The 12286-nt window shown below is 36.3% G+C and overlaps 1 protein-coding gene across 3 annotated transcripts in view; it reads right to left on the bottom strand.

The window, feature by feature from the left end:
- Nucleotides 1–7556: 7556 nt before the first annotated feature.
- Nucleotides 7557–12286, bottom strand: part of HECTD2 (HECT domain E3 ubiquitin protein ligase 2) — a 40663-nt gene continuing 35933 nt past the window's right edge. For all 3 annotated transcript variants that reach the window (XM_062606857.1, XM_062606856.1, XM_062606855.1), the window contains one exon: nt 7557–10145. In XM_062606857.1, coding sequence (XP_062462841.1) covers nt 10025–10145 — 121 coding nt within the window. In that variant the 3' untranslated portion in view covers nt 7557–10024. The remainder of the gene's footprint in view (nt 10146–12286) is intronic.

Here is a 12286-nt window from a genome sequence, read left to right as displayed (position 1 = left end):
GAAGCAGAAGGCCCCAGTTCACACTGAACTCAGTGCGCTTACCTGGAATAGGAGGGGGTCAAGCTCCCTCTGCCTTATGCAAACCACGTATTTGGGAGCTTATGGCTTCAAGCAACACAAGTTCAAATCCTGCCCTCAGAAGACTTGAATGCCAATTCCCCCATGCCGGTAAACGCTCTGACCACCTGCGTGCTGAATGAAGAGGATGGAAAGCCATGACACCTCCCGCGCTTAGTGAATCAAATATTTCTCCCCACAAAGCTCATGAGTTGAAAGTAGCCATTAAATTTTACATGCAATTTGGAGCAAACAAAATCTCAGGTAGGTTCTGAAGAGGCAAAGAAGGATTGCTAAAGGTTTGAATAACTGCAAGTATGCGAGTATGTAAGTATGTAGCTGTATTTTATGGACACTCTATTTATCAAGTATATATATGTATATTAGCTTATCTTGCTGCAAAAATCAGACACATTTTCTATAACACTAAGCCACTAGTGAAATAAGCACTTACACTACCGGCTAGACATCTACTGAAGGTAGGGAGTAGTTACAAACTATAACATTGCCCTGGAGTTACCTCTTGTTTTTTATTTCCCTTCAGCCAAAGCCACCCTGGGCTCTGCTTGTGGGCAGTCTGGGAACCCCACCAATAAAACCACCAAAATAAAACAAATCCATCTACTGCCTTCAAGACACAAAAACAAACAAACCTCTTTTTGCTATGAGCAAGTTACCAATATGTGGTTCAGCGTTTTCTGTGGCTCTCTCTTTACAATCCACCTATGCTAAAAAAGTAGTTGAGGGAGACTGGAAAGGCCGTTACTCAATTTCACAAGATACAATGGACATATATCGCCCATTAGAGCATATTATCGTAACATCATAAATGTTAGGGTAATATGTGAAGTTTCTTTAGCTGCTCTGGACTTGTAATATTCAATAATTGTGACGAAGCTCTGTTCTAAGCAATACATTTACAGATTCTTTTTATATCACTGCTTTTAGGATTGATAAGCTATGTGAAAAATTCTTTACTAACAAAAAGCTCTAAGATAGTGCTTGTTACCTGTTGGCTTTTAATCTACTATATTTGAATTAAAGCTATGATTTCAACACTGCACATTTCCAAAACTGCCTTGATTGAAAAAGCTTAAAAAAAGTCACCACCTGGCTGACAACTTGGCAATGGCATCAGATCTGCCCAAAACACAAAAGTCTTCTGCTGTCTGGTTTTCTCCTTTGAACCCCAAGCCAAAAAGACACTGGGGTGCACACTGTGTGAAGTTATCACAGAGATACCTACATGCATCCAATTAAGGAAAAATGCTAATTGCAGAAATTAAGCACATCAAGATTTTGCATTTACTACACTCTCAGGACAGCTGTATGTCTATATGCTAAAAAGCATGAAAACTGAAACCTAAAAAATGCAGATTGATAATTTTTTTCGCATAATTATTTTCTTCAAAAGAAATGGCTGATATTTGACCTACTAATCCTACCAATTTGGTAATAAACCAAAATTTCAAGTTTATTTGCTAACATCCACTTACTAATTTCTACCACAACGTGGGGCACAAGGTTGGGAAATCAACCATGGAATACAGTGGCAAGATATTGAGGTTCAGCAGTGATCAAGCCTGCATTCACTGGCTCACACTCACAAGTGGTAACAACTCCAAAGTGAAAAAGCTGAGAAGCTTTTAGAGAGCTGAAGCGAAGGGCTGCAGCCTCCGCAAAGAGACAGCCAGCTTGTTTTGCCCTGGCACAGCTCTGCTGAATGCCAGCAGCCTGTGCCGTGGCTCTGCTGCAGCACAAGCAGTCTGTGGCATTCACTGAGTGAAGACAAAGATCTCCCAGTAGCACTGGGATCGGACTTGGTTAAACATTGGTGCACCTAGACAGACTTGTGATAAGACACTGTTAACTCTTTAGCTTTCGAAATATTGTCAAATAGAGAAGGATTTAGAATCATAGAATCATAGAACAGTTAGGGTTGGAAAGGACCTTAAGATCATCTAGTTCCAACCTCCCTGCCGTGGGCAGGGACACCTCACACTAAACCATCTCACCCAAGGCCTTGTCCAACCTGGCCTTGAACGCTGCCAGGGATGGAGCATTCACAGCTTCCCTGGGCAACCCATTCCAGTGCCTCACCACCCTAACAGGAAAGAATTTCTTCCTTATATCCAGTCTAAACTTCCCGTTTAAGTTTTAACCCATTACCCCTTGTTCTGTCACTACAGTCTCTAATGAATAGTCCCTCTCCAGCATCCCTACAGGCCCCCTTCAGATACTGGAAGGCTGCTATGAGGTCTATTTCATATGGTCCAAGACAAATCTTGGCTGATTTCTCATAAGTGGAGCTCAATTTAAAATTGATTCCTGACAATCTGAGAGCATATGAAAGCCATCACTAGTGGAAATTAAGTAAGCATAGGCTATGACAAGATCAACAGGAAAAAAGGCAAGCATCTCCAAGGTAATTCAAATAAGCAGCTAACTGCAAGAAAAAGGAAGAGGAGATCAATTTGAAATGACTGATCTGAAATGTGTAGTGCTATCTCATAGGGATTTTTCTCCCAGAAACGTTGTCTTCTGTATGTAACCTCTGTGTAGAAGTGAGAGATGAAGCACAGGAATTCTTTGTGCTCCGCTTGTCACTACCTTGAACCATTTAACCAGTCCTTGTTTTTTTTTTAAAGTCAAAGACACATTTGCAAGTTGCACCCTTAACACACAACACCTCATTGTCCTTTCTTGGCAGCTTTATCTGTGTTTTCTTCATTAATATTAGAATAACTTTGATTTATGAAAATGCGCTGCAAATAGAGGATTGACATTGCATGTGGCTATGATAAGGACTGCAAGAGACGTAGACAAATAATACATCTAAGTGACAACTCAGTTCTAAAATTTCTGTGAAAGTTTCTGTAAGTTATCCTATGTCTGTATAAAATATAAAATAAAAATGAGGTCTGGTTAAGAAAAAAAATGTGCATGTGAAATTTGTCACAAATAGCCAAAGGGATGAATAATTTTGTAATCTAGGGAAATTCAACATGAAAGCTTCCATTTCTTATCATTCTGCAATTACATATACATTTTATTCTGAATGGCAGTAGGTCTTAAGCATACCGAAAGGCTGCATCGCTATGCAAAGAATGCAGATTGTTGCTGCAAGTAATGACAGGAGAAATTAGCCAGGGATTGATTGTGCTGTGTGAAAGCAGTAATTTCTTCTTCACAGTACACCTACAAGCATGAAAATGCTAACCGAATTCATGATTAAGCATAACAGCCTTGCTTATGTCATACATAATTAATAAGCTCTACTAATAAAGTTAGCAACAAAAAAATTGAGAAGAAATTCAAGGGCAAAATAGAAACTGGGAGCACCTTTAGCACCATAAAATGTTGAAGCCTCAATGCATCAATTGGTGCCCCAGAGACAAGGAAGGGAAACCCAGGAAGCTCATTTTTTCTTTAGAAATACTAATGATATGAAACACAACACAAGTAGCTAACTTTCAGATTCACAGTTGCAGTGTACCCATTGTAAACAGATACTAATGAAAAACACAACTACAGCTAGCAAATGGGGATGAGAATTTAAGCAAAGAGCTCTAATTCCAACATTATCACTTTAATATAAATACTCCCTCCTATTGCATCTCTTACATTTTGGTTACATGCCAACAGTAGTTTAAACAAAAAAACATGGAATGAGAAACAGAAGAAACACCTCTCAGCATAGCTGAGTTGGTGCTGCCCGATCAGCTTTGATTATAGGATGATGTTAAACTCCTAAAATCAAGTATAGGAAAACAAAACTGGGTTCTTCTAAACTAATTTCATGGAGAATTTATTTCTGTACCTGTGAGTTCGTGGCCAACATCACAGACTACTGAAGAAACCAGGTTCACTTTTTGAAAGGAAGAATTCATGGGTATTGAATATTTCAGTGTAAGAAACACATTAAAAAAATCTGTCAGCATGTGAAACCCATCACCAGTAGAAACCGGGCAAGCATGTGCTCGGAGATGATCAACAGGACAAAACCAAACATCCCCAAGGCAATTCAAACACAGCTTGGTTGTAATACCTTAGGAGATTTCAGCCCCTGTCTGGCAACTAACAGAGCAAAGTAAGAAAATATTAACTTGGATCCTCTTCACAGATTTTCAGTAAAAAGTCTGGCTACTGGAACAAGAGTTTTCATCTTCCAGAATGTGCCATTTGGGGCAATAGCTTAATGGATTCCAACCAATATGCATAAATAGGATATTGACTAGATTCTGAATCCTAAAACAAAACCACCCAAAACAGAAAGAGATGAGGTTGTTTATATGCAACAGGAACAAATGTTATATTATTACTTCAAAAGCTGCAGTTTGAACGAATACCAAGTGCTTTCAGTGCTTGGGAAAGCTTTTCTTTCATTGTAAAAGAAATTCTAACATTGCCAGAAATTTTAGAATTCTGAAGGAAAAGTGATGCAGAACATTTTATTGATTTAAATTGAAAAATGCAGTAAGCACTCTACAGTGATGCACACAGGAAAATGTTACAGTTTACTCCAGTTTTAGCTTTCTCTTACATGGTAACTGAACTAAAGAAAAATAATTTCAGTTCTTAAAGTCTCTAAGATATTAATCACTAGAAAAAGAATTAAACTTCATCAGTGAAGGGAATTAGATTTCTGCAACTCAAAAGCAATTTAAAAGAACTACTGTATAAGAAAGTAGATTTTCCTTTTGCAACTGACCAAATCTTTGCTATGTTCATCTCTGTTTTACATAGGTCACATTTATTTGTCATGATTAATTTATTATTCTATGAATGAAGTGAAACATTTAAGAATTAATATGATGCATTTAGTATCACAGAACATGTTTTTGTAAGAGAATTTTAAAATCTGAGTAGGATACTCCTCCACCTTGGAATCCAGAAAGATCTGGGCAAAGATCCCTCTATAAAGTAGATGAGTGAGATGACAAAATAAAGTGCCTTCTCTGCTCACTGTGGCATATTACTGGCCCATCTACGAATTCCTTTCTACTAATCGAGGCCAACTATCAGCCCTGCCAAACAGTATACGTGCTGCCACCACAGTCCTTGAAAGTAAAGTGTGAGAGGTTACTTAAAATCACCAGAAGGCAACCAAAACCAAGACCCACAGGTCTGAGTTTAAATCAGACTTTTCAAAATGGCTACTTAATATCTAGCTAGATTGATCTTCCAGCGGACAAAACACAGTTCTTGCCTCCTGCAGTATTGCTGCTGACACAAAATGAATAGCAAAATAAATGAATATTCTATCTTTCTGCTAGAGCAAAGAGACTGAATGTACATTGAGTAAACTCACTCACTGACAAGGTGAGTTGGAATAATTTACACATGGCTATGAATAGCTCTGCTCTGATAATGCCTTGACTCATGCCTACAGAGACCAGCAGAGCCTGGATTGCTATTATCCATAGTGTGGTAGCCACCAGAGATGCTAGTGTAAAGATATTAAGGACTCCGTGAGAACAGATGCATTTCTCATGATTTATATGAAAGCATGCTATACAGTTAAAACACCGTATAAACACAAAGCCCATAAATTAAACCTGACCATTATACATCTACATAATCTAGGACAACTCTCATGGGAAAAAAACACTGTATGAAAAAGTCTGTTCATCATTCTACACATACAAAATCATAAAAGTTGATACCAAAGAGAAATATGGTAAATGAAACCTTGCTGTGGTAGAACATAAAACTCCTGAAAATGCAGTAAACCCATTCATCTATCTATCCTATTCTTACTCATATACATGTTATTTAACATTAGTACTGCAGAACAGTTCGGAAATGAACTTATGTTAGGTGCTGCCTGACTTACATGAATTTCTCCCACCCTTTCAGAGTTTAATGTGTAAGTACTCTATCAGGTCCTCAGTGACAAAATCTCTCCATCTTCTTTGACCTCAAGAGTTCTTTCTATATGCAGTTTGTTGAAAAAGCTATTTTTGAATCAAATATCCATCACACAGTTATGAATGCACTAACAATACCAAACTATATTAACCCTTGCCATACCTGTTCCCCTGTTACAGAAAGCTATTGAGATTTAAAGACTTTAATAAGAATTTGATTAACAATTTGAAAGGTGCAGTTCTTTGAAGGCCCATTTTTTTTTTTCTGATTAATTTAACAACAAAATCCCACCAGATTATGAATTAGAACATTTCTAACACAAGAAAAATAGCTGTGGTAGTTGAAACCATCGTGTTACCATTTTCCTAGTGTGAACGCTTAAAAATGCAAGCAACTTCAACAACAAATGCAACAGCACATATCCTTCAGCAAAACAAGTCCAAACAGAATTGAAAATTACTTGATCCAAAGGAAAACGAGATCTTCTTGAGAGAGAACTAGGTGTTCTAGAAGGTAAAACACATGCTCTCACAGTCAGTCAGTCAGGACACGCAAACAGGAGCTTTGAGGGACCTTTAATCAGTTTTTTCAGGGAACAGTCCTGAAAGAATATTATATACCAGAACTATGAAAAGTAACAACAGTTACAGCATTTCCTTTTGGAAGAAGTCAAGCAGTACCACCACCAACTACAACTACAGAGAAGGAACTTCACCACTTCTGGCCAAAATAATCAATTTCAAATTTAAGCCCCAGCCATCCGATCCCTAGATGGAACAGGATCAAGCAGTCTAGGTTTTATAACCTCTTTCTAATTATCAGTCTTGAGGCTATTGACTGTTTAGAGATCAGTAACAATAAGCCTCCTCTTCCTGAGGCTTCGGCAGAGTCTCTGTTTGACAATAACAAGACATTAGGGAAGCCCTCATGGAAAAAGAAAACATTTTTAAAACCTAACAGATAAAACAAACTGCTTCTCCCTCCTCCATATCCATTTGCTAGAAGGCAATTTGTATTTACTGATTTTGTGAATCTGCTATTATTTGTGATATACAAACTGTCCCCTCTAAGGACAGACTGGCATCTAATTAAGTGGTTTCAATCCTCATCTTTGCTGCCATCTGTAGGTAACGTGGAGTGGTACAAAGGAGACAAGAAGCAAGTTTTAACCTGGCCAGGTATCAGTCCTGTGATCAGGACCTGTGTCCATAAGAAAGCATGGTGTTCCTGTTACCTGTCCCTCCCGATGTTAGTGTTAAAATTAGTCAGAAAAAGAGAAAACATTTAAGAACTTGGCTTTGTCTCCCCTTGTACCTCAAAGAAACTCTGCAACTGAAGAAATAAAAAAATAAAGAAGAAAAATCAAGCTGAGGATCCATGCTATTTTACAGCACTGTTACACCATGGTACGCACTGGAACACCTGCAGTTTTGACTATAAATATGGACTATAAATATTACTGGGAATATGTCTGGTAGCTGAAACTATCTTTTTCAGTGGGATATGCAATATTTTAGCAAAACTGTTACTGTAAAGAAAACTCTGCATAAGAAAGATAAGACAAAAGCAAATAAGTTGATCTTGTTTTTAAATCCATTATGATGGATTACGGAAGTCTGAAATTAAACAAGTGAGGCCAGAAATTTAAATATTTTATTTAATGACTGCACAAATCTAATACATAAAAATAGATACTTAGTAATGAACAAGTTTATACAAACCAGATTTCTTTTGTACGGTACAAAACAATGATGGAGATAAAAAAAGATTTGCTGGATTACAGGGCAAGACAAGAACAGCAAAACATCATTGAATAAAAGTTTTAAAATGATCAGAGCTTATTTCATAAATACAGTGCAATGCTTTCATTTAACAAATACAAAATTTACTATTTAATTTATCAACATCAGGAAATATATAAAATGTCATTGAATGACAATCTTATTTAAAAACTGATGCGAATACAATAGCCTTTTTAGAATTCTGAGGTAATATTACACAGTAAACCAAAAAAGCTTCCATAAATAAAACTAAACCCAAGGCAAAGTGCAATTCAGTGAAAATAAGAAGATAAAAGCTTTATTTTAACAATAATAGATAAATAGTTATTAAAAGTGGGCTTATGCCATAAAAAAATATTTTGGCTAATTTGCCATGTTTTCAGATAAACTGTATAGCTATTTATTCATAAGCCAAACACCCATGAAACCAATTCTACAGAGAGGGGAAGGGGGACATGCCTTTGTTTCCAGATTTCTTACCTACTTCCACATTTTGCTATTAAAAATTTAACACTGCTTGAAGCCATTTAGTTCATTCAGTGCAATGGTGAAAGATTCATTTATTTCTAAATATCTGACATCTGATGAATCAAAATTTATTAAAAAAAATCTACATTTGGGAAACCAATATAAAATGCACAAGTGCAAAGTGCTGCTTTTAACACCCTCCATGCTAACCTAGTTTTCTTCCAGGCTAAAGTCAATGGAAGCTTTCAGATCAGTTTCAAAGAGAGCACAATGAATACAATGACAAATATTTTAAAATATCCTACTATTTATCTCTGCTTTAATAAAACAGTAAAATCACCAGTACCTTCTCTATGAAAAAGAATAAAATTTACATTTAGCTATTGCAGAAAATCCACAATGGCTTTGAAAATATGAATTAGGAAGATTAATTTGTTCATCATATATAAATATGTTGGTTATATGCAAATAATACAGAAAGGGAAAACAAGAATAGTAAGATATTTTACTCTTATTGCAAATAAGTAATTGAGTATAGACTCCACAAGATACTTAAGCATCCATACCCCAGAAGATCAATGTGGATAGCTGACAGATGCCAAAGTGCCTTGAATGATCCGGGCCTCATTCAGCTAAAAGAAAAATCTATAGAACACACAGCAGCTATTCATATTTAAGAAAGTACTGTACTGCATGCTGATAAATTCTTTCCATTTAATGAATAAAACCCAGACTTATAATTACATCTGCATTTTAGAACCAGTTTTTTTCCCAGCTCCTAATCACTAACTCAGAGCAGGCACACCAAGAATTCTTTTCATGTAGCTTATGCAGTGAAAACCACAAAACATTGTCTTTAAATGCTGGCCTTCAAGTTAGTGAAAGCTTCAACATTCTTCAGAAATGTTATTGTACTCACTTTTGTCACAGCTTACTTAAGACTTTTAAGAAAGTTGCTGAAAAAAAAAAAAGCATGATATACTTTCAGTTTTCCATGTGTTGTAGATTTAATTCTTTTCCTGAAGTATTTCACCATATGTAGAATGTATTTTAAATATCTAGTTCCGTTTACTATAACGCTACAGTAGATCTGGTTAGTTTGCTGTCAAAGAATGAACACACAAGCTGCTTAACACCTGTAGTTTGAATCTGAATCCCCTCAAACTGAAAAAAGTTTTCACTTTTAACACTCTTGTACAGCCAAGTGTAAAAGCTGAATATAGAACATCCAAAACCTCTTATTTATAAAAAAAATGATTTTTTAGCAGTAAATGGCACTATCAAAACCCTATTTTTTTCACAGGCAGTTATTTACATGCTTCTTAGATAGCCTGTTTTGTTGAGAAGGAAAACCAGAATATTAAAACTGCATACATTTTATAAAGACTAAAATTCCTACTTGCCTTTGTGAAAATATGGCTACATGCTGTATGTCGTATTTTTTCTTATTATTCATGTTAATTGAAAACATTCTACCACTGGGATTAGCTAATAAAGAAATATTCTGTATACTATATCCCAGTAGGATACCTGCAATATAAAGCAATTATGATTAATGATAAAGTGCTATTAAATAAAACCAGAAATAAACTATAACTTAGAAATTGTCTTAGGTTTCGTTTATCAAACTGACTAGCTTTTTGTACAAAGAAAGCTACTTTCTGTGACAAAGCAAGCAGTAAATGTATTGCCATTCAGGAAAAAAATACACTTCATATTTAATTAAAAGAAAAAATCTACACTAGGTAAGACTGGCACAGTATCAAGAGACATAACAACAAAAAGCTTAAAGGCACAATCAGAAGAGTGAATGCTACATAAAAATGCTGTTCTTGAAGTATTTCATTTTATTCTAGACCAAACCCCTCAGCATTTGAAATTCCAATGATCAACTTCTGCTTCAGTTCCTTCTTGTTCTTGTAAGGAGGGAGACAAAGCTGGTTGAAGCAGGTATGGGCCACAGGTAACCTAAGATCATTAAAACAAGCCCCAGTAAAACAGATATCATAATAATACAACAGTAGCAGAACACTGCCAACTGCCTACATGTTTTCAGTTAAACATTACTTGAATAAGAAGCCCTGTAAAAGGGAACATTTATCCTTATGTTGTTGGTTCAAGTTCTGTTGAACACAAATAACATTGCTGGTGGCCATATGCATCTCAAGTGAGTTTGCCTGGAACTGCCTGCCTTTCTTTTTTTTGTAAGTCAGCAACATCTCCTTCAAGGTTTTGGAAACTTCTGGTACCACATGACTTCAAAATCAGTTTTTTCTCCAAACACAAAATCTGAGTATAATCAGAACCCACAACATGAAGAAAGAAGGTGGGTCCTGCATTAGGAATAAAGGCACCTAGATGAAACAAGGATATGAAACTCCAAGTTCAGGTTGGTAAAACACTCCCCTACAGACACATGCCTCAGTGCAAAGTACTGAGGAGCTGATTAAAGCCCTGGAAAAACAACAGTTCATAAATTTTCATCTTAGCCATATCAACACCTTCAGCTGTGAGTTTTTTCTGAGAGCTGAGTTTGGATACATATTGCAGATACCTCTTAGGATTGCCTGACAAACACTAGAAACTACACTCACTTGAATGGATTAGTTTGACGAGAACTGTTCTTCACTAGCAGAAGCATTTGTTTTGCTATCAGTATGAGATGCCACTAACATCCTGCTTCATAGCTACAGGCAATAACCTATGTGATCTTTTTGCCCTTTATATTCTCAAGTGACATACAGAACAACACTGAGGATATAGACTTGTCCTTGTCCTACAACTGATTACTTGTGGGGAGAGAGGAGAAAGACAGTGACCTGGATCTCAACCTGAGATTTGGAATTAACCCAACACTGAACGATTTCTAAAACTTGGACACTTAAAACTTTTTAGTAGGTGACTCAAAATCTACTTCTGTTTTCATTAAAGCTCTTAAATCTTTTGAATGGCAGCATCTTGGCCTTTGGTCATTAGCAGATGTTCTTGAAAGCGGGTGGAAGTCCCGCAGATTTGGATACCCAATCTACTTCCCCCCTCCTCGCCCCTTAAACAAGCAAGCAAAAATCTATTATCAGACTGGAGTCACGTGCTTCAGAATTTGGAAAACTGAGAAACTGGATATTCATTTGGCAATTCTTATTGCTGTTATATTACTTGATCCTATTGTGCGAGCAATGCAATGCCACCATGCCTACATTCATCCCTGCACAGGCAGTCTGACTGCAACAATTATCTTGCAAAATACAGACCCTACATGATTTTAAAATGCATGCTAGTTCAAAACACTCTTTCCCATTTTTAAGAAAAAGAACAATTTACAGGAGAATGGACTTAACAGATTCAAGTTGGTTGATTTTTCTTTATTTTTCATTAGATATTAATGTTCCTTTAACATGTTACTGGAACCAGTTATTAGCTCATTGAATAAAGCATTATAAATACCACAGTAATGAGATAAATCAAATTTAAAAACAACCCCAAAATTTATTTTGTTTATGCATTTAATTCAGCTCCCCACAGAAAACCCAACAAAATTTTGTCTAAAAATATAGTTCCATTTAAGTATTTTGATTACCCTAAATGTTTGAGAACTCTAGGTAAAGCCAGTAATTACTGCTTAGCAGCAATTACTGCTTAGCAGTGGGCTTTTCTATACAGCTTTCCAGATTACTTAAACTGACTTTCTAGAATCTTGAGAAGGAAAACAGTAGCTGGGACATACATAGAATTTCTTGAGTCAATTCAATACAAAATAAACCACTACCAGAAACATGAGAACTTGGCACGAACAATTAAACCTTCACAACAAAATTACAAGGCTACTTTGATGCTGTTTCTTTGGAGCAACCTGTGTATCAGGTGTATACTCAGCAGAGACCCTAAAGAAATGCTACAACTTCTCAGCCATACATGTTAAAACTCTTCTTTAGACCATCAAGAAGGAATGCAAGCATTTTCTGCATCTTCGGGGGCTACTATACATAGTGATAGACTTGAATTCAGAAAAATTCATGGTGATTCACAGTATATTTCCATTAGCTCAGCAGTCATGTTAGAAATAATAAAAGAAGGGATCTCTACAAATAAAGAATTCCCAGCCTCAAATG

The sequence above is a fragment of the Pezoporus occidentalis genome, unplaced genomic scaffold, assembly GCF_034315485.1.
Source record: "Pezoporus occidentalis ecotype Australia unplaced genomic scaffold, CSIRO_AGI_Poc_V1 ctg98, whole genome shotgun sequence".
NCBI classification, from domain to species: domain Eukaryota; kingdom Metazoa; phylum Chordata; class Aves; order Psittaciformes; family Psittacidae; genus Pezoporus; species Pezoporus occidentalis.
Note: the sequence above shows the minus strand (reverse complement) of the source record. Positions and strands in the feature narration are given on the sequence as shown.